This window comes from Aquarana catesbeiana, linkage group LG03 (genome assembly GCF_042186555.1).
Source record: "Aquarana catesbeiana isolate 2022-GZ linkage group LG03, ASM4218655v1, whole genome shotgun sequence".
NCBI lineage: Eukaryota > Metazoa > Chordata > Amphibia > Anura > Ranidae > Aquarana > Aquarana catesbeiana.
Window position 1 is genome coordinate 313,106,927 of NC_133326.1, and position 21,390 is coordinate 313,128,316.

At 42.7% G+C, this 21,390-nt stretch overlaps 1 protein-coding gene across 1 annotated transcript; it reads right to left on the reverse strand.

Annotated features, from left to right (window-relative positions):
• Nucleotides 1–1,442: 1,442 nt before the first annotated feature.
• HSP90B1 (heat shock protein 90 beta family member 1) lies at nt 1,443–18,375 on the reverse strand. Its single transcript, XM_073620303.1, has 18 exons — nt 18,192–18,375; nt 15,387–15,489; nt 14,948–15,089; nt 14,746–14,862; nt 12,599–12,930; nt 11,471–11,582; nt 10,359–10,481; nt 10,051–10,167; nt 9,311–9,448; nt 9,141–9,218; nt 8,976–9,041; nt 8,040–8,309; nt 7,709–7,954; nt 7,222–7,358; nt 6,932–7,010; nt 6,130–6,285; nt 5,761–5,895; nt 1,443–2,027 (listed from the first exon to the last, which is right to left on the reverse strand). The coding sequence occupies exons 1-18, from the start codon at nt 18,238–18,240 to the stop codon at nt 1,998–2,000; spliced, it is 2,430 nt and encodes an 809-aa protein (XP_073476404.1). The 5' UTR covers nt 18,241–18,375; the 3' UTR covers nt 1,443–1,997.
• Between the last annotated feature and the right edge of the window lie 3,015 nt (nt 18,376–21,390).

Consider the following 21,390-nt stretch of genomic DNA (forward strand, 5'->3'; position numbering starts at 1 on the left):
CATTTATGGTTGTGGCCAAAAACCTCAATTTTGGTCTTATCACTCCAAATGACTTTGTGCCAAAGGTTTGAGGCTTGTCTGTGTTCTGTTTGGCGTATTGTAAGCGGGATAGTTTGTGGCATTTGCATAGTAATGGCTTCCTTCTGGCAACACAACCATGCAGCCCATCTTTATTCAAGTGCCATCTTATAGTGCATCTTGAAACAGCTACACCACATGTTTTCAGTGCCCTATATTCCACCTGAAGTTGTTTGTGGGTTTTTCTTTGCATCCTGAAACAATTTTATGATTTAAAAAGAGTAAACAGTTGACTGATAATAAATGTCTTCAGCCAAACACTAACCATGAGTGAAAGAAATGTTTGTTATTCATCTTCTCTGAAAAATGGCCAAGAAAATCATAAATTCTGCCAGAGTATGTAAACTTATGAGCACAACTATATGTAGATCAGTGCAGTTCGGATATGTGAAAAAGCTGAAAGACAGGTTTTAACAATACACAGGCCTGTGTTTTTTAGTGCCACTTTAGCCCATTCACCGCTGGGTGTGTCATATGGCAACAAAATGGAAATTTGAATACTTGCCTTTTCAGTAGTTTGTTTCCTGTACCTATCCATGGCAGCATATGCATGCTTGGCCAGGGGTGCAGAAGCCAACCATGCGTATGCTGCCTAGAAGGCACCAGGAAAAGGGTATTACATGTCTAACCGCTTCAAAACCAGGCACTTTTACACCCTTCCTGCCCAGGCTGATTTTTACCTTTCAGCACTATTACCCTTTGAATGACAGTTGGTCATGCAACGCTGTACCCGAATTACATTTTTATCATTTTCTTCCAACAAACAGCCCTCTGTTGGGTTTGTTTTTGTTATTATAGAGGAAAAACAAAAGTTTGTCTGTAAATTTTGTAAATAATTAATTTCTACTTTGCTGATGAGGCAGCACCAATATGCTGCACTGATGATCAGTGCCCCAATTACCTGTACAGTCTCCCCTGCGAGGAGATGCCACCGATTGGCTCTCCTTTCACTGTCAGTGCGAGGCAAGGAGAGCTGATAAACGGCACTTCCGTGTTTACATGTGATTGACACAGCTGATCACATGGGTAAAGAGCTGCAGCATCGGACATGGCAAATGCCACGCTTCACACCCCAGTGGCCGCATGAGAGCGGTGACACTGGGGCAATGCCCTATGATGTTGCCCCAGAATGAGATCCCCACCCGCCGTCATTTTACTATATGGCAGGAAGTAATTAAAAATAAAAAAAAGGGAACCATAGGAGATCTATTGGAACATCCATTTCCCCCAAATTCCAGCAGGACCGTTTGTAAGACACCAGTCTAACAACCGGCTTCTGTTGAACAGAGGGGGCTGGGCACGAATCGAATTTTCATCCATTTTTGGCCAGCTTTAGGGACTAACTTCAGATAGCAAAACACAACTTGTTCAATAACAAAGTCACCACAACTTTATTGTTGAAAGGAGTTTGCTGTGGACATTGACTGTAAAATTGCGACAATAACTAGAAGTGTTACAAGATGAACCAGCCGCTTTTAGTCAGGGATTTTTCTCCAAGGAGACAAACATAACCATTATACTTGACATTTCACATTCGAGTCCAGTTCTGCTCTGTAGTGCTAGGCCATAGATCAGTCAACTTGGTGCGAGACAGTCCACTAAGATGAACAGATACCCAGTCCTTTTCTGGTTTGTGCAGATTAACTTTAAATCCCTTCAACATCTGGATTGAGGTTTCAGCTTGCAATGTTTGACAATCTCTTGGATGGCATTGCAGTGTTACATCTGGACAGTGAATCCGGTGTGACTTTTCAGAACGCTTGTGTTCACAGGAAAAGGATTTTACAACCATAAATAGTACAAATTTTACATTCATGAGGAATGTTTTTCTTCTTAAAAAATAAACAAACAAAAAAACTAAAAAACCCTCCCCAACACTGAAAAAGCCCACCCCCCACTAGCTGGTTGTGAGATGGCATTTAGAATTCATCTTTTATATGTGTGGATCCCTGAAATAAGAAAAAAAAAAAAAAAAGAGAAAAGATTACATTCAAGAATCAAAAACAGTATAAAAATGTCAAAAAACAAACAAAAAAAAAAAAAAAACTAGGTTTTCTAGCCACCTTAATCCAAATGGTCATATGTAAAGTTAACCCTCCTTTAGAATACAGGAGCTGCTACTAAGCTCATTCTGAAAATGTTAGTTACCTAGCCATTATTCTGACCCTCAAAATTCAGAGTGTCAGTTGCATGTGAAAACTCCAGTCTAGTACATAAAATTCTAGCAATGTGTCAGCCAAACAATTAGTATTAGCAATTAGACCATAAGGATTTAAATACCCAAAGTCTCCCTTAAAATGTAAGCCAAAAAGATAAAGGCTCGACAGCCCATACAGAATAAAGATGTAATCTTCAGATTACTAGAACATTTTCTCCATTAATAAAAACCTTTAAAAAAAATGCATCAGTGGATGAATGTGCACATCAATACATTAAATGTTTTTTATATTGTGGAACTATAAATTCTTTAACCACTTACTGGGCACTTACTTAAACCCCCTTCCTGCCCAGGCCAGCTTTCAGCACTGTCACTCTTTGAATGACAATTGCGGACATATGAAAAAAACTTCACATAAAGAGCATTTGGTGGTATTTAATCATTACTGGGGTTTTTATTTTTTGCTAAACAAAGTTTTGCAAACAGGTAATTTTTCTCCTGTGTCGATATGCGCAGATGAGGCTGCACGGGACGACTTACTTGGACGCCCTCCCAGCAATTTAGACCAGCGCTGTAGCCGCCTTTCGGCTATAGTGCGGGTGTGAATAGGTTATAGTGCCACTATCACACACACACACCTCTAAGGCCCAGTTCACACCGGTGCAACAATCTCTCAGAGTTTGAAAGCACAAGACACTTAACATGTAGAAAGCAATGTTTCCCTATGAGAGCAGTCTTAAAACTTGTGTCAGACTTTGGAAAAGGTTCCTGCACTACTGGTCAGACTTCTGTCCGATTTCAGCTCAGAGAAGTCACATCCCAGTCAGATTAGCATCTTAACTGATCTGACATGATGATAGAGATGATAGCTGGAGACACATACAATCCGGCTCTTCCAGATTATACACAGCAAGAGCTGAGCGGCAAGTACCGCAGACTATGTCTGCCGGCATCCGCCAATTGTTCAGTACACAGGCAGAAAATAAATAAGGCGGATTCCCATTCTGTCAGTAGGAAAGGCATGGATCCTATGTTCCTGCAAAGCAGACATGGATCCATGCCATCCCCTAGTAAAAGCACCTCCCACAGTACACAGAAACACTGGTTTGGCACACAGTTAACCCTTTGACCGCCCCCGATGTGAACCTTCCCAGCAAGTGTCATTAGTACAGTGAGTGCATTTTTTTGCACTGATCACTGTATTAGGGTCACTGGTCCCCAAAAAGTGAAAAGTGTCAGTCGCTGACAACTGCCATTACTGGGGGGGGGGGGGGGGGGAATATCCCAGTTTGGGCTTTGTGCAAAAGTTATAGCGTCTACAGCTTATTTGAATTTTTTTTAAACCAAATATGTAGCAGAATACATACAGTGGGGACGGAAAGTATTCAGACCCCCTTAAATTTTTCACTGTTATATTGCAGCCATTTGCTAAAATAATTTAAGTTCGTTTTTTCCTCATGTATGTACACACAGCACCCCATAATTGACAGAAAAACACAGAATTGTTGACATTTTTGCAGATAAAAAAGAAACTGAAATATCACAAGGTCCTAAGTATTCAGACCCTTTGCTGTGACACTCATTTAACTCAGGTGCTGTCCATTTCTTCTGATCATCCTTGAGATGGTTCTACACCTTCATTTGAGTCCAGCTGTGTTTGATTATATCGAGTGGACTTGATTAGGAAAGCCACACACCTGTCTATACAAGACCTTACAGCTCACAGTGCGTGTCAGAGGAAATGAGAATCATGAGGTCAAAAGGAACTGCCTGAAGAGCTCAGAGACAGAATTGTGGCAAGGCACAGATCTGGCCAAGGTTACAAAAAATTTCTGCTGCACTTAAGGTTCCTAAGAGCACAGTGGCCTCCATAATCCTTAAATGGAAGACGTTTGGGATGACCAGAACCCTTCCTAGAGCTGGCCGTCTGGCCAAACTGAGCGATCGGGGGAGAAGAGCCTTGGTGAGAGGTAAAGAAGAACCCAAAGATCACTGTGGCTGAGCTCCAGAGATGCAGTCGGGAGATGGGAGAAAGTTGTAGAAAGTCAACCATCACTGCAGCCCTCCACCAGTCGGGGCTTTATGGCAGAGTGGCCTGACAGAAGCCTCTCCTCAGTGCAAGACACATGAAAGCCCGCATGGAGTTTCCCAAAAAAAAAAAACCCCCCCCCCCCCCCCCCACACACACACCTGAAGGACTCCAAGATGGTGAGAAATAAGATTCTTTGGTCTGAAGAGACCAAGATAGAACTTTATGGCCTTAATTCTAAGCAGTATGTGTGGAGAAAACTAGGCACTGCTCATCACCTGTCCAATACAGTCCCAACAGTGAAGCATGGTGGTGGAAGCATGCTGTGGGGGTGTTTTTCAGCTGCAGCGACAGGACGACTGGTTGCAACTGAGGGAAAGATGAATGCGGCCAAGTACAGGGATATCCTGGATGAAAACCTTCTCCAGAGTGATCAGGACCTCAGACTGGGCCGAAGGTTTACCTTCCAACAAGACAATGACCCCAAGCACACAGCTAAAATAATGAAGGAGTGGCTTCACAACAACTCCGTGACTGTTCTTGAATGGCCCAGCCAGAGCCCTGACTTAAACCCAATTGAGCATCTCTGGAGAGACCTAAAAATGGCTGTCCACCAACATTTACCATCCAACCTGACAGAACTGGAGAGGATCTGCAAGGAGGAATGGCAGAGGATCCCCAAATCCAGGTGTGAAAAACTTGTTGCATCTTTCCCAAAAAGACTCATGGCTGTATTAGATCAAAAGGGTGCTTCTACTAAATACTGAGCAAAGGGTCTGAATACTTAGGACCATGTGATTTCAGTTTTTTTTTTAATAAATCTTCAAAAATGTCAACAATTCTGTGTTTTTCTGTCAATATGGGGTGCTGTGTGTACATTAATGAGGAAAAAAAAAAAATTTTAGCAAATGGCTGCAATATAATAAAGTGAAAAATTTAAGGGGGTCTGAATACTTTCCGTCCTCACTGTATTGACCTAAATAGAAGGAAAAAAAAAAAAAAAAAAAATTGGATTTTTTTTTTTTTTTTTTACGCAGAAAGTAAAAAAATCGTTTTTTCCAAAAAATTGTCCGTCTTGTTTAAAACGCAAAAAAATGTATCAAATACAATGAACAGTTAACTCTTGCAGTGCAGGCACAGCCCCACTGCTAGGGATCATTTTTAAGTTTCCTGGTGTTGGGCTTTACAGCGGGTTTGGTTGGTAGAGTTTTTCATGAGTTAAACGCGGCTAGAGTATCTTGTATGCGCAAGTTTTTAGTAATTTTATAAATAAAACGTTTGGCAATTGCTGTGCAGCAAATTTGATGAAGTGTTTTTGCTCTATTGAGGTTGTGTAAAATGGTTTGCACTCCCTGCTGCCATGCCAGAGTGGTGCAAACACCCCATGTAGCACTATAACATGGCATGGACAAGCCGATAACTGGAGATGCCATTTAAGGGATAAGTGAATCACCAGTGAAAAAGTTGACATTTGTTACAATCCAAAGACACCAACCTGTTTATCTGTCTGTTCTTCTGTTTTTGATGTTTCGTCTTTTTCTTCTGCATCAACCTCTTCAACGTCATCTGAATCTTCCTGCTCTGCTTCATCTGCTGCTGGCTCCTCTTCCTCCTCTGGTTCATCTTCAACCTGCAACCAAGTATTGAGGATAACCAATGCACCAAACCTGAATGCAGTTCATTATATAACACTGCTGTGTCATACTGAAAGAAAGCTAACTACCCAATTATAGGGATATCCAATATATTTGTCAATACAATATTTACATTTATAAAAAGACTGCATACAATATCCAATATATAGCTGTAAACCTAGCAGTACACAGGTGGTAGGGTGAGTAAAATGCAAAGATTCATCCTTTACCTTGGCATCAAGGTCGATACTTAAGCTTAGTCGCAGCATTCTTTCTATTCTTTCACTGTAGCTCTTTGTATCTGGTAACTGATATCCTGACCGTAACGTGGCAGTCTCAAGAAGTACAACTGCGAGGTCTGATACAGTCTGGTCATCTTCATTTTCCTGTTCATAAAATAAAAAAAAAAAAAAAAAAACGCAATTTTACACAATTCTTACATGACAACCTTCCTCTGTCACAGGGGCAGCAGAATGTGATCACTGTAGTTTGTGCATTTTGTACTAAAATGTTTACTGCGTTACGTTGAAGCTATTGAACACCTGAAAATAAATAAAAACTCATGCTTGAGTAAAAAGGTTTTTAAAGACCATGTCAAAACTGAATATTTTTGAAAAAGAAAAATCCTCAAAGCAAACCTGTAGCCATAACAAATGAAACACACAACATATTGACTACCTCCAGCTGTCTCCATGCCAACAGCCTAGCCATACTTCCTCTTGTGTTTCACTACTGATGCATTGCTTTGATAACCTACATGGACCAAAAAATCTGGCCAATACATACACGCTATGATGGGTGGCCTCACCAACCACGAGTGTAGTCAGACATTCTACTAAGAACTCTGGTTAATATCTGCACACAAAACTATACCAAGATGTGGAAATTGGGGATTAGCAAATTTAGAAGAAGCACACAGGGGCGGCTGAGATAGATATCCATTTTATATTGTGTTTATTTTGCAAACTCTAGACGGATCAGGAAGATTTTTTTTTTTTTTTTTTTTTTTTTTTTTTTAATTGAACAGCTCACCTTTACTCTCCGCAACATTTCCTTTATCAAAGGATGTCTCGGGTTAATCTCAAGGGTCTTTTTCTGGCTGGAGTAGTAACTGAAAAGGGGGGGAAAAAAAAAAAAAAAAAAAAAAAAGTTAAAAAACCATATGCAAAGTCAAAACCGAAAGCACTAAAATGGATAAGACCATGCCTAAAAGCCCAATAAAAAAAGAAAACAAAAAAAATAAATAAAAACTAAGCAAACACTGGTATCCAGTGTAAAAGCATTTGTTTCATTGGGTAGGTCAGCTAATGAATGCATCTTACCTTGTGGAAATGTCTTTTCCAGTCTGGTATGCTTGTGCCTTCATAATCCTTTCCATATTGCCAGACCACCCATACTGGCTAGCCACAAGTGCACATGGGGACTGTGTCAAACGTTGGGATAGGACAGCTTTTTCAATCTATAGAAAGATAGAAGTGGTAAAGTCATATGGAAAACACACACACACCCCGAATGCAGCTTTGAAAGAGTGCAACTTGAAATCACAAGATTTTTAAGCTGCATGTCAGCACAACTTGGCTGACATCTGTGCAACTTCATGCACAGATTTCTATGAAAGTCACACCTGAAAAGGGACAGAAGTATTGCAGGAACTACTTTTTCATATCAGTGCGGCACTGCAAAGTTGGCATCACCAATTTGAACAGTTCCACTTCCAATAGGGTACGACTTGTCATGCGATTTGACCTGTCAAATTGCATCGGTGTGAACAGGGGCTTAAGGTAGGGTGCAGGTGGTCTATAAATATACCTGGTCTTTCAGGGGTTTCTCTTTCAGCCAGGAGAGCAGTGGATCAAATTCCTTCTCCAGAGTCTCATGTGCTTCCTTTGACTTCTCACTTTCATCAAACTTTAACCCTTCTTTGGCAACATTCTGGAATCTCTTGCCATCAAACTCTGGCAGGGCCTGTATGCAGTACTCATCTACAGGTTCAATTAAGAAGATGACTTCATAACCTTTCTTCAACAAACGTTCAACAAATGGGGAAGATTCCACCTGAGGGAGCAGAACCAAAGTATAAGCTTGTGCATTCAGTTTCTCCTAAACACCAAGAAAATTGTAAAGCAGTTGTAAAGCTCACCTCTTTCCTGCTTGCCCCAGCCATGAAATAGATTTTATCCTGCTTCTCCTTCATTCTTTCTACATACTGCTCCAAACTGGCGAGCTCTGTCTTGTGGTTGGAAGACTGGAATCGGAGAAGCTTGGCCAAACGGGTACGGTTAGAGTGGTCTTCAATCACACCAAGTTTGACATTTGTGCCAAACTCTTTCCAGAATTTCTCATTATATTTGTCTTCTGCAATTTTCTTAATCATGTCTAAAGTTTTACGTACCAGCTTCTTTCTTATAACCTAACAGAAAAAAAGTGCCAAATAAAAGCTATACATTACTTCCAGCCCATGCATTCCCCTCTGTAATACATCTCACACCCCTTGCAGGACACTCATGAAATAGCTCTGCTTAAGGAAAAAAAAAAAAAAAAAAAAAAAAGACACTTATTTTTGTTCAACACAACGCTTAATGCCAATTAAACATATATGTTTCAAGTCAGCCATAATAAGAAAGCTGTCAGACACATACCCAAAGAATCTGACCAAATATTTTGCCAAATGACAGGGCTTAAAAAAAAAAAAAAAAAAAAAAAAAAAGACAGGCGGTAGAAAAATGTATATTCCATTTTAAAAATGGAATGGCAAATATTCATCTAGTATTCGCTTAGCATCTGCCAAGGAAGGATTTGGTTTAGGGCTTGTATAGAGAGTGCAGTCTGCCTTCACCTTGCACTTGAAAGAAGTTTGCAATACATCAGAGATCGCTGAGAGTTCCTTTACAGATGCTTATAACATGCAGTTGACCTCCTGAGCTGTATCAAGCCAATTTTGCATTCCCATTTAAGTGTATGGTAAGAAAAGTAGTTCTAAACGCAACAAAAGCCTCAGTACACAATCCCTTACGATTTACGCCTACTGTTAAAAATGGTTTACAGGTACAAGCCAGCGATGAATCAGTAAACATACCTTTAACAGTTTATGTTGCTGTAGGGTTTCTCTAGACACATTAAGAGGCAAGTCATCTGAATCAACCTAGAAAGAAAAAAAAAAAAAAAATTTACAGAACTCAAAACTCCAAAGGAAATTCCCAACTAAGCCTACTTCCAGATAAAAAACCCCAAACAAACTTACCACTCCCTTTACAAAGTTCAAGTATTTGGGCATCATGTCATGGAAGTCATCCGTTATGAAAACTCTGCGGACAAAGAGCTGCGGACAAAGACAGACAATACAATTAGCGGGTGATAGAAATAGACAGAAATGCAGTCATGATTTTGCATGTCAATAGTAACACTGCATACTTTGATATAATCACTCTTCTTGGAGCCATATTCATCAAACAGACCACGAGGAGCTGTGGAAGGCACAAACAAGATGGATTTGAAGGTAACCTCTCCTTCAGCGGTGAAGTGGATGTGAGCCAGTGGATCATCACTTTCCTGAAAGACACATTTCACATTAATACATATGTACTTGGCTTTGGCTACCTCTAAGCCACAATGAGCCATAAGATGGTAATAGACAAATTATGTGATTAGTACACCAACCGACCAGATGTCACTGATGTGTATTAGCTAATATAAATGAAAATATGAAACCCCTTAAGGGGAACTGCAGTCTGCTCACATAATTTGTAATAAAAACATCTTTGCCATCCTGAAGCTTCCCTCCAACCTCTTTGCAGATTATATCTATACAGAGATTCTGTATTTGCCAAGTTTGCTGCAGAAATCTCCCTCCACTGAGTCTGGCTGCAATCATTTTAACTGTGGGCAGCTGAAGCTGCTGCCTGTTCCCTTCCTGGATTTACAGACACCCTCTGACTCATCCCCCCCTTCCTGGCAAACTTGCACGAGATTGAGAGCTGCAGATGTCATAAGCCTAGGCTTTTTAACCAGACAAGAAACAGAAGTGGGCTGTATAAGGCATTTATACAGTAAAAAAAGTCAAAAATGTTAGCTTAGCAAATATTAAATGACCTAATAAATGTTAGTACGAAATACATGGGCAGGACGTCTGAAAAATATAAAGACAAAATTACCTTTGAGAAAGACTTATAAAAGGCTGTGTATTCATCCTCTTCTACCTCCTTGGATGGTCTCTGCCAGATGGGCTTGATGTCATTCATAAGCTCCCAGTCCCAGATAGTCTTCTCAACCTGTGTTATGGAAAACAATTGAATGCACGTTTGAAAACCAAAAAAAAAAAAAAAAAAAAACACCCCACTTATCAAGCATCACAGGCCAAGCATATAGACCACTTTTGTTTTAATGCTATCACATGCAACTTGTGGTAGCAAGTTTTGGAAGAGATATCCCTTATCCATGTATTTACATTGCTCAAGCTCACCTTCTTAGTCTTTGGTTTCTTCTCTTCTTGCTCTTCCTCCACGGCAGCTTCCTCATCAGCATCCTCATCTTTTTCCTCCTCTTTAGCTTCCTCTTCATCAATGGGCTCTTCTACAGTCTCAGTCTAAGAAGCAATACATGAGTAAACAGGTGGCTTTCCACATTACATGCTAAACAAAGTAAAACCTGTCAGGAAATAGTATCTACTCCCCCACCCCAATTGCCAAGCAAGCCCCAAGGGCTGCATTGCGGTGAGGCAGTTGAGATGTCATATGCTCCACCATACCCAGCGGTATCAGGAGTTTTTGCCATGGCAAAATCAAGTAGAGGAAAGAAGGTGGAATGGGATTGTTTGCTTTAAAGTGTGGTGTTTTGGCACTCGAATGCAAAATCCTCTAGACTTTTAGTCCCGGTTCACAGGAGCGATGTGAGAACACTGTGAATCCCCACATCGCACCTAACTCGCAAGGCAGTTCACATTGCCATATGTGAACTTCTGGGAGTGTTAATACAGTGTTAATGACACCCCCCATTTCAGTTCACATATCACACTTCAAACTGACAGTTTGGACATGAATCGGATCGCACAGGGGTTCCGATTTAGGTGCAGACCAAAAAGGGTCCTTTGCAAGTTTGGTCCGAATGTGATGCAAATTCAGCCATACTATCTGTATGGCTGAAATCGCATTGCATAAAACATTGCATTTGATTTGCCCTGCAGTGTAGTGTGAATCACATGAGATCTCATAGCACAACAGCGTGAACCCAGCCTCATGGGGTTTTTTTACTGGTCTGAATGCAGTCCTTCAGTAAGCATGTACACAAAAGTGCATAAATGAGTAAACTAGTGCAGTATTTAGAGGGGGGGGGACCCACACAAACAAATACAGGTGGTAAGTATTCCCCCTGTATATGAAAGTGACACTTCCATGCAGAACTGAGAAGAATTTGTGTACATATGGGGTATAAACGTTCACATTAATCCGACCCCATTGGCATTTTTTGGGCAGAAACTTTCTGCCGGGAGGATCCGGCATTCATACATCAGTAGCATGTGCAGGGACTAAAAGTCGAAGTTTCTGACATGCATACAAATTGAAGAATCATCCTTACCTTGCTACTCCAAACATAAATAGGGAAATTGATAAACTGAGAATATTTCCGGACCAGGTTCTTAATGGTTTCCAATTCAAGATAGTCAGTTGCCTCTTCTTTCAAAACCAAGCTGTAATAGAAAAGTAATTTATTGCTATAAATGATGTGCTAGCTTTTATAACATACCAAGATGATTTCACAGGGTTGAGCTTTCGTGAAAATGCTAGATGCCAGTTATGGTCGCACTCTTACTTCAATACGTTGAAGTACTAACCTAAAACAAGACACACCCCAATGGGCTGCAATTGAGGTAATTGAACCGTCATATCAATTAAGAGCTGCTCATAAATTAATCATGGGCTGGGTAGGACAAATGACTAAGAAGGCAGAACTTAAAGAGGAAGTAAACCCTGATGGGTTTAACATCCTCTTTTGCTACCTGCAAATTAAAAGCATAATGGGCTAGTATGCATCGCATACTAGCCCATTACGTGACACTTTCCTGCAAAGTAAGCCCATGCTGCCCCCTGTGCAAGCTGCGTCCATCTTCACCCCTCTTCCTTCCGGGGCCACGGACTCCGGCTCTGACTGGCCAGAGCCGCGTGACGTCAATACTGCACATGAGCCGTCAGTCACGGCACTTGCATGTAAAGAAATGGCACGGTGGTCCGCTTAACAGCGCATGCGCCGATGACACTGGCTTAAAAAAGGAAATATCTCCTAAACAGTGCACGTTTAGGAGATATTTCCACTACCTATAAGTAAGCCTTGTTCTAGGCTTGCCTATTAGGTAAAAGGGTAAAAGTCACACAAGAGGGTTTACAACCACTTTAAAAAAGTAGCCAGTTTTTGTATATGACCACCCACCACATGGGCAAATACTAAAATTTCAGAAGGAGAAAAAAAAAAAAAAAAAAAAAAAAAAAAAAAAAAATTTAAAACCCCCACATAAGACAAAGCTGTTGACCGACAACGCTTGCAACCATCAGGATTTAAGCATCAGTGCTTGTAACGTGTGTTGCGTTAACACATGTTGTACTGCAATGCATAGAGGTCAGCCCTTAGGGAAGGGGAACAAATAGGGCAAGCATGCTTTGTCCTAAAATGCACTTCTCCTGCATAACACAGCATTTAAGGTCCACTTACGTTATTGTTGTGCCTCTTCCCAATGTGTCACCTCGAGGATCTTCAGTCACAAAGAATTCATTGGAATCAGATTCCCAGATGTGCTGTGTGCCATTGTTGTGTTTTGAAGTTACAATTACACGATCGGCAACAAGGAAGGCAGAATAGAAGCCAACACCAAACTGTCCAATCAGCTCAGAGGTAGACTGGTCAGATTCCTGGGCTTCTGTAAACTTGTTCAAAAATTCACTTGTTCCAGATTTAGCAATCGTTCCCAAATTCTTCACTAGCTCCTCTTTTGTCATGCCAATGCCAGTGTCAGTTATATGCAGCATGTTCTTCTCTTTATCACACTAGAAGACAAATTTTAGCACATATGAGAAAATAAAAACCCCAAGAAAATGACACTTCAAAAAGAATTAGAGAAGTAGAAAAGAAGTAGAACTAAAACTATCTGCCCAGGAAGGTGCCATCTCAGCCTCCACGGTGATGTAAATGTGACCAACTGACAGCCATTTGAGGGATTAAAAGACTGGCTAAGAGCTGACATATCAATGCTGGCAATTGTGACATTTAGCCTAGGTTCACACAGACTGCGGGAATGAAATTGTGCGAGTTCAGCTGAACACGCAAAATTTCATACCTGCATGTCAGTCGCAGCTTCTGGGGGGGGGATTTCAGATACATCTGTGCGTGTTTATGCACAGATGTCAAATGGGAATCGCACCCCGAAATCGCCAAAAGTAGTACAGAAACTACTTTTGGGAATCAGTGCGGCGTCGCAGCGATTCGGACACTGCCATTGGCGCCGATTTGACATGTCAAATTGCATCAATTTGAACTAGGTCTCATCACCAGCATGCCTTGAATGTTGCAGACTAGGGTTGCACCGAAACCAAGCATTTGCAAGAGTTGGTCCAATACCTAAAACTGCTAGGTTTGTGGTGCGATTTGAGCCCATACAAAATGAATGGGCTCAAATCACACTGCAAACAATTGCATGTAATTTGAACAGGAATACGATGCGACATGCAGTTTCCCCTCCACCACTCCTGTGTGAACACAGACTGGTCATAGTCACTTCAGCCTGGGTTCACACAGGAGCTGTGCGGGAAACTGCATGTGATTCAGACAGGAATCACACCCCATTCCTGTTCAAATTGCATGCGATTCGAGCCCAATCATTTTGTATGGGCTCAAATTGCACCACAAAGATATCAATTTCAAGTATCGGAGCATTTGCACAAGTACTCTTGCAAAGTTATCTTAATGGGCATCGGCAAGTACTTTAATAAAAGTAATAATCGGTACTCGCAAAAAAAAAAAAAAAATAATTTTTCCCCTCTAAAGGAGCCTGCAGAGCATTGCACCCATAAGATGATCATGGATGAAAACTCAGGCCTCTGCAGACACTCAGCATAGCCATCTGCTCGTACTGACAGTTACCCTGGAACAGGAAGATCAATGAATTAAGGATTCTCACCAGCTTCCTTGTAGTTTGAGAGCTACAAGCCAACAGCTGACAGTCTTTTAGGCATTCAAAGGAAACTGAATGACGCAGGCAGACTCCTGCACAGCCATACTGTTTTCAAATTGTGACAGCAGGTGCAGGGAGAGTGCCTGCTGTCATGGGGAGGAGGCTGCAGATGCAACATGTTCCAAAAGGTGAACTTAGCCTTTAACTCAATCTGTTTATTTACATGAAGAGGTGAACAGTCCAACCAGAAAACCCTAAAACAGAAGAAATCCCTCTAAACCCTCCTATCTTTTACAGCCAAGGAAGCAGCCATCTTAGCTTCTTTTATATCTGCAGTTGTCACATGCTAAACTTCTGATCAGTTAGGACACCAGCCATTTGTCAGCTTGACAGTTCAGTTGAGAGTGCAAGCAACTGACAGTTTTCATCCACAGCATGTCTTGAATGTAACTTTTTTAGATATGAAATTGTTAAGTCAATGGGTTTAGTTTCACTTAAATTGCACTAGCTGTTGAGATCTAGTTGCAATATACTGCCGATTACAAAGTTTAACCAAAAAGAATACCACGCTGAAGAGAAGAGAAAAAAAAAAAAAAAAGGAAAGAAAGGGGAAGGACAAGCTACTGATGTGCTTTTATAGGTCTGTATAGGGCATCAACATACCATGTTGATTCGAATCATAGAGCCATACCTTAATCTTAATGGTAAGTTCTTCATTAGCAGCAAGTGCATCGTCGTCAGTCAAAGAAATTAACCGGATCTTGTCAAGGGCATCAGAGGCATTGGAAATCAGTTCTCGAAGGAAGATCTGCAGGAAAGTGAACAGCATTTAACATGATTCACCGTCACTGACATTATGAAGCTTAGCATCTCAAGTTTAGAAAGTCGGTTACCTCTTTGTTTTTGTAGAGGGAGTTGATAATCAGTTTCATCATTCTATTAACTTCAGCTTGGAATGCAAACTTTTCAGATTTCTCCCGGAGTTCCTTAATTTGGGCAGCATTAAGTCCATCTAGCTGAATTGCTTCCTCTTCCCTATGAAAGTAACAAAGTGTTAAATTATATTCCTTGATAAATTTTGAACAAATATTTTGTAATTAAGAGGATGGAACGATTAGACATCTTGTTTTCTTTACCAAACACACCTACGGGCATACTTTTGTCGATTGCAAGTTTAGTGTACGCAATTAAGAATGTATAACACTAAACAGAAGTCATATTTGTAATCCTGTAACTGCTCTGGCACGATGAAATCTATATTTGACTGCATCCAGTTCCTGTTTACAATTTCAACAGGTAAAATCAAAAACATTGCATGTAGTGAAGACCAACCTGCTTACAACTTCATCATCTGTTCTGGAGCCTTCCCGGCTTTTTCCAAGGTCATCTTCTACTGTTCCATCGATGTCTACTTCATCTTCAGCTCTCACAGAGACTGTAAAGATTTTTAATAGTTTAAGTTAAGTAACACTGAGAAACATGCAATGTCTCAATCCTGGCCCAAACAAATAAACTGGTTAACACATTTTATACTTGCACGTGCTAAAACACACAACAAAATCTGCATTATGTTCTTGCAGCAGACATGCCTCTGAATGCCTAGGTATTGTTCACGTGATCTAAAGTATCTTGGAAGGCTGATGTTGATTGCTTGATCATTTAATTAAGCCAAGATGCTTTCAGCATAAAGACTCCAGTGCAGGATAGTCTGTAAGCAAGAGTTGAATTGTTAGGGGCAACCGCAGTTGGGTTGGGTTGGGTTGGGGGGGGGGGGTTAGGTAATGAATCGCTTTTTGTGCTTTGAGTCTACACCAAAAGTAGACATACAGCCCTCCGAAAATGCAACGTTCATTGTGGCCAATAACTAGAACCAAGTGTTGTCATAAGTTGGGCCTACAAGTGCCACAAATCGAGTGTACTGAAGAGGGGGTGGTATTTTTATATGTGGTGACAAATTGGCTAAAAGGGAACCAGATATGGGGGATATTGGAATTGCATTTCTACCTATATGATAGACAGAACCTGCCAGCACAATAATGTAAATGACTGCTGCCTTCAAACTGAATCAATCATAGATCTACACACTCTTTGGATCATTGGGATTTGCTAAACAGCCCATTTACAGGTAGTGTACGATGCACTGCCCAAGGATACATTATTTCTGAAGTACGCTCCCACCACTACCTCGCAGTGCAAATATTTGACAGTCCCATTTAGTGTTAAAAAGGAAGGGGAAAAAAAAAAAAAAGGCAGTGTAAGGAACATAACAGAAAACAACTTTCTAGTGCTGAAGCTGGAAAGGTTACACATTAACACTTATTAGTTACTCATGCTTATTTATTCATTCCCTGATGGCTGGCAATGAGCAGCATTAAGAGAATACCATGTGGAACAGTTTCTAGAACCCTGGCCCTTTTAAGTAAATACCACCCACAGGTTCAAGTGTACACAGTTACATAAGGGGCCCTACCGACTTTAGATGGCAGCTGGAAAATACAAGCTAGATTTGGCTGAGAATGAAAGATCATTCTACAAACACACATTTGCATCAGGTGAAGGTGCATGTTCTGTCTTCTGGAAGATGGGGAAACACCAGCACTGCACAATGGTAATAAAAAAAAAAAAAAAAAAAAAAAAAGGGTAAACCCGCTCTAGGATCCAAAAGCCACAACTTTTTCTAGTTTTAGATATAGGGAAAGGTTAGACCCCTTTGAGTTTTCTTGTTGTCCTGTCTCAAAGGCACAGCAAGAAGTGAGAATAAAACTCTTCAAAGACAGTTGTCAGAGCAATTGTCCCAACTGAAAAAATTCCTCTATTCCAGTTTAAGCGAAAACGCTAAATCCCCAGTGCCCAACCTGCGGCCCTTGAACCACAGCAGTCTGTAGTGCAGGGGTCTCAAACTGGCGGCCCTCCAGCTGTTGCGAAACTACAAGTCCCATGAGGCATTGCAAGGCTGACAGTTACCAGCATGACTCCCACAGGCAGAGGCATGATGGGACTTGTAGTTTTGCAACAGCCGAAGGGCCGCCAGCTTGAGACCCCTGCTGTAGTGGAACACTGACTGGACCAATAGCATTGATCTCCAAGAGCCTCATGTAACATGTTCCCAGCCTTCTGCAGCAGATTTCCAGCCAATATATCCTGTCCACACTCTCTAACCCCCATTAGGTCTGCAGTTTGACAGTCCTCTCAAACATTACATATACTGAACATTATGTGTGGCCCTTTGGTGATGTCAGGTGCCACATTTGAGCCCCCATTTGCCCATATGTTGACAACCACTGCTCTAAAGAGTAGAATTTCCCTGCCTTTTTCCTCTTTGTGAACACAAGAGGGTAGCTAGATCCCAACACTTACTAAAGCCTCATCAGAGACAAGGAAGGAAAACCAACATATTAGGTCCTGATTACACCAGTGCGCTTTAATGCACCATCTCAGCATTGCAAAAGCACAGGAATATATTATACATACACACCTTTAAATACTAGCACACCATGGATCTTAAACTGCGTGAAGCTTGTACCTGAAAAAGGAGCATCTTCCTGGGCAGCAAGAGAACGCAGCCCATCAAGTCAATGGGCTGGCTCCATGGGACACACAAAATCACATAGCAGGAATGCTCATTCTTGCTATGCATTAATGTGAACAGGGCCTTGGTGTCCTCTTTGAAAAACCAGTCTGCTCTGGAAATGCATAAAAAAAACTCGCAAACTTTCAGTCACATGTTCATTTTTCCCCAGGTATGAAAATGCATGGAAACCCCAATAACTCCATCATCCACATGACAGATGAGGAGAAAGCTGTGCTTTCATATAAAAAGACTTCACGCTGTGCACAATGCAGTAACCCTTAGCAACCAGATGAAATCCAGCCAATGAGACAGTTGCTATGGGTGAATGAACTTTGCCATGGCAGCCATCACTACTATGGGGGCTCACTAAACATGAAGGAAGGAGCTGAGGACCCTAAACCATCATCCTATACCAGAAGAAGGAATGCACAGCATCGTGGGAGACACAAGTTCCAGAGACCCTCCCGCCTAAAGAAGGCCAGGAAGCTTCTAGAAGTCAGTGAATGAAGGATGCTGGTATAGAATAAGAAGTCCCAAGCTGCTCTCCCCCCTCCACGGGCACTCACCAAACGCTAGCAGGACGAAGCACAGGCCAATTGCCCACGACTTCCTCATGGTGACCGCACGCCGTACACCTCCGGTATGCACGTTTCTTCGTTCGCCACACAAAACTGCAGCCGTACGCCGCCTCCTAGGCTTTAATATCTGCCCCTGACAGGCACCGGGCGGACACCGAACGCCCGCCAATAGTAACCAACCACGCAAACCAAGCCACCAATCGGTGTCCTCCTCGCGGCCTACGTTTCTGTCAGCATTGCCCAATAGTTGTCTTCCATGTACGGCGTACAAGGCTAGGAGCGTGTCCCGCGCTGATTGGCTGCGACGCGGCGGCTCTCTGCTGGTCGGGCAAATGAGCTACTTTCTGCTGGTTCTGCTATCACAGATTATTGAACTCACAAGAAGGGGGGAAGAGTGAGGGTGAAAGTACCTGACATTACACACAAAGAAACCAAGGGTCAATCTCTTTTACTTCCGGGGTGCTTCCATCCATGTTTACCCTAGTTACCCAGGCTGGTGTTGTTGCTGTGAGAGCTTGGAGAGTATGTGATGACATTTCTGGTTATCTCGCTGCTGTCAGGAAATCAGCAATGATAATCTCTGTGTCTACTGTGCTACTGGTTCATTTTTAGAACTTGACCTTGACACTGTCGGTCATTTAGTATGAGATAAGTGGAACCTGTGTTTACTATACACATCTAATCGTGTTGAGGGGAATGGATAAAAAACAGACATTTCTTATCAAATACCACCATTATCCTTCCATCTCTATGCCAAGATATACACTATATTGTCAAAAGTATTGGGACACCCGCCTTTACACATGAACTTTAATGGCATCCCAGTCTTAATCTGTAGGGTTCAATATTGAGTTAGTCCACCCTTTGCATCTATAACAGCTTCAACTCTTCTGGGAAGGCTGCCCACAAGTTTAGGAGTGTGTCTATGGGAATGTTTGACCATTCTTCCAGAAGTGCATTTGTGAGGTCAGGCACGGATGTTGTATGAGAAGGCCTGGCTTGCAGTCTAATTTATCCCAAAGGTGTTCTATCGGGTTGAGGTCAGGCCGCCTCATCGGTCCGGGGCTTAGAAATCCCCCAGCTTAATCTCCTAAACGTACCTAGGCATTCTAATTGGTCAGTGCCGTCACATGGGCTGCGCCGACCAATCAGAACCCGCATAGCCTGTCCTTTCACCGCAGGCGAAGAGGAGAGAAAGCCACGGGGAGTTCAAATCCCTGGACCGGTAAAGCAGCAATATGATCTGTCAGAACGGGAGATCGCTGGCTTCAGGTACTGCGGGACCGGGTGCGATGGGAAGGGGGTCTAGTGTAAGTTCACCTTACAGAATTTCTGTAAAGGTGAACTTACACTTTAACCGCTTGCTGACCGGCCGCCGCAGTAGCACAGGCAGGCGAATCGCCATCATTGTAGGGCCGCGAAGATCGGATTCGAATGGCCTGGACCTGGTGATCGGTCCTGACAAATGAGATCCTTCCCCTGTGTAACTGTAAACACTGACAGGGGAAGTGATATCATCTCTCCTCATGTCGGTCTTTTCGTTCCAGACCAAGAGGAGAGAAGACATACAAGTAAGTGCACCAACACTACACTGACACCAGGTCACGTAGGCACACAATTCACCCCCGATTACCCCCCCAATGAACCCCTTCACCACCTGTCACTGTGTCACCCAGTACAGCAATCAGATTTTTTTTTTAATCGCTGTACTAGTGTCATTAGTGACACTGATCAGTGTTAGGGTATTTAGTATTAGGCTCAGATAGGTTTAGGGACCCCCCAACCCCCATAATAAAGGTTTAACCCCTTGATTACCCCCTGTCATCTTTGATCACAGTATAAGTGTCACAGGTGATGCAGTTTAGCTAGATTTTTTTTTTATAGCATCAGGGCACCCGCTGTATTTTACCCAATAAAGGTTTAACCCCCTGATCACGGCGGGTGATCAAAGTTAGGTTTTAGCCTCAGATAGGGTCTGCGTCACCCCAGGCAGCGTCAGATCAGTGCCATAATTGCTATCACCCACACATGCACCGTACGCCTCCCTTAGTAGTATAGCGTCCGAACGGATCAATCTCTGATCTGATCAGATCTATACTAGTGTCCCCAGCAGTTTAGGGTTCCCAAAAACACAGTGTTAGCGGGATCATCCCAGATGCCCGCTAGCACCTTCGTTTAGCCCCTCAGCCCACCCAAGTGCAGTATCGATCGATCACTGTCACTTACAAAGCACAACACACATAACTGCAGCGTTCGCAGAGTCAGGCCTGATCCCTGCGAACGCTAACAGTTTTTTTGGTAGCATTTGAATCAGTCGCTAACAATCAGGAGCTTTTTTACCTGTGAGTCTCACTACTGTACCAGTAAATTTAGAGCCCAAAATGGCAAATCGAAGGTACACTAGTGAAGAGGCCTACATGTTTCTGAGCATGACAGATAGTGAAGAGGAAGTCACTCATCTGTCAGATTCAGGCTCAGAATACGATCCTGTAGACGAAAGCGGAACCCTGACAGATAGCTCTGACGCCGGAGTTGTGGTCCCTGCCAAGGTCAGGCGTACCAGAGCCCGATCTTCTTCTGCTGTCGTTGAGGTGCAAGAACCGCAGGTCCCTCATATGGAGCAGAGAGCCAGTACTAGCGCCGCTAGTCCTTCTGGTGAACTGGCAAACGCCAGCGGCCTAGTACCATACTTACCAACTGTCCCGAATTTCCTGGGACATTTCCGTGATTTACACTATTTTCCCGAATTTATTGCTTCCCGGGAAATGTCCCGAGAAATTTGTTTTTTTCCACGATTTTCCGCCGCTAGAGGTCCGCGGCCAGCGGAGACATTGTCTCCGCCGCCCGCCATTTTTAAGAAGACCAGGAACACGGCTGGGCGGCTAGACGGAGCTCCTCTGTTGCCGCCCACCCTCCGCCCCGCCTACTCCTCAGCCCCGCTTCGCTCCCACCAGGGCCCCGCTGGGGACATCATGTAAGGGGGGGCTCCGCTCGGGAATCCTGATGTAAGGGGGGCTCTGCTGGGGAAACCTGATGTAAGGGGTGGCTCCGCTGGGGAAACCTGATGTAAGGGGGGGCACCGCTGGGGACACCTGATGTAAGGGGGGCTCCGCTGGGGACACCTGATGTAAGGGGGGCTCCGCTGGGGACACCTGATGTAAGGAGGGCCCCGCTCGGGAAACCTGAT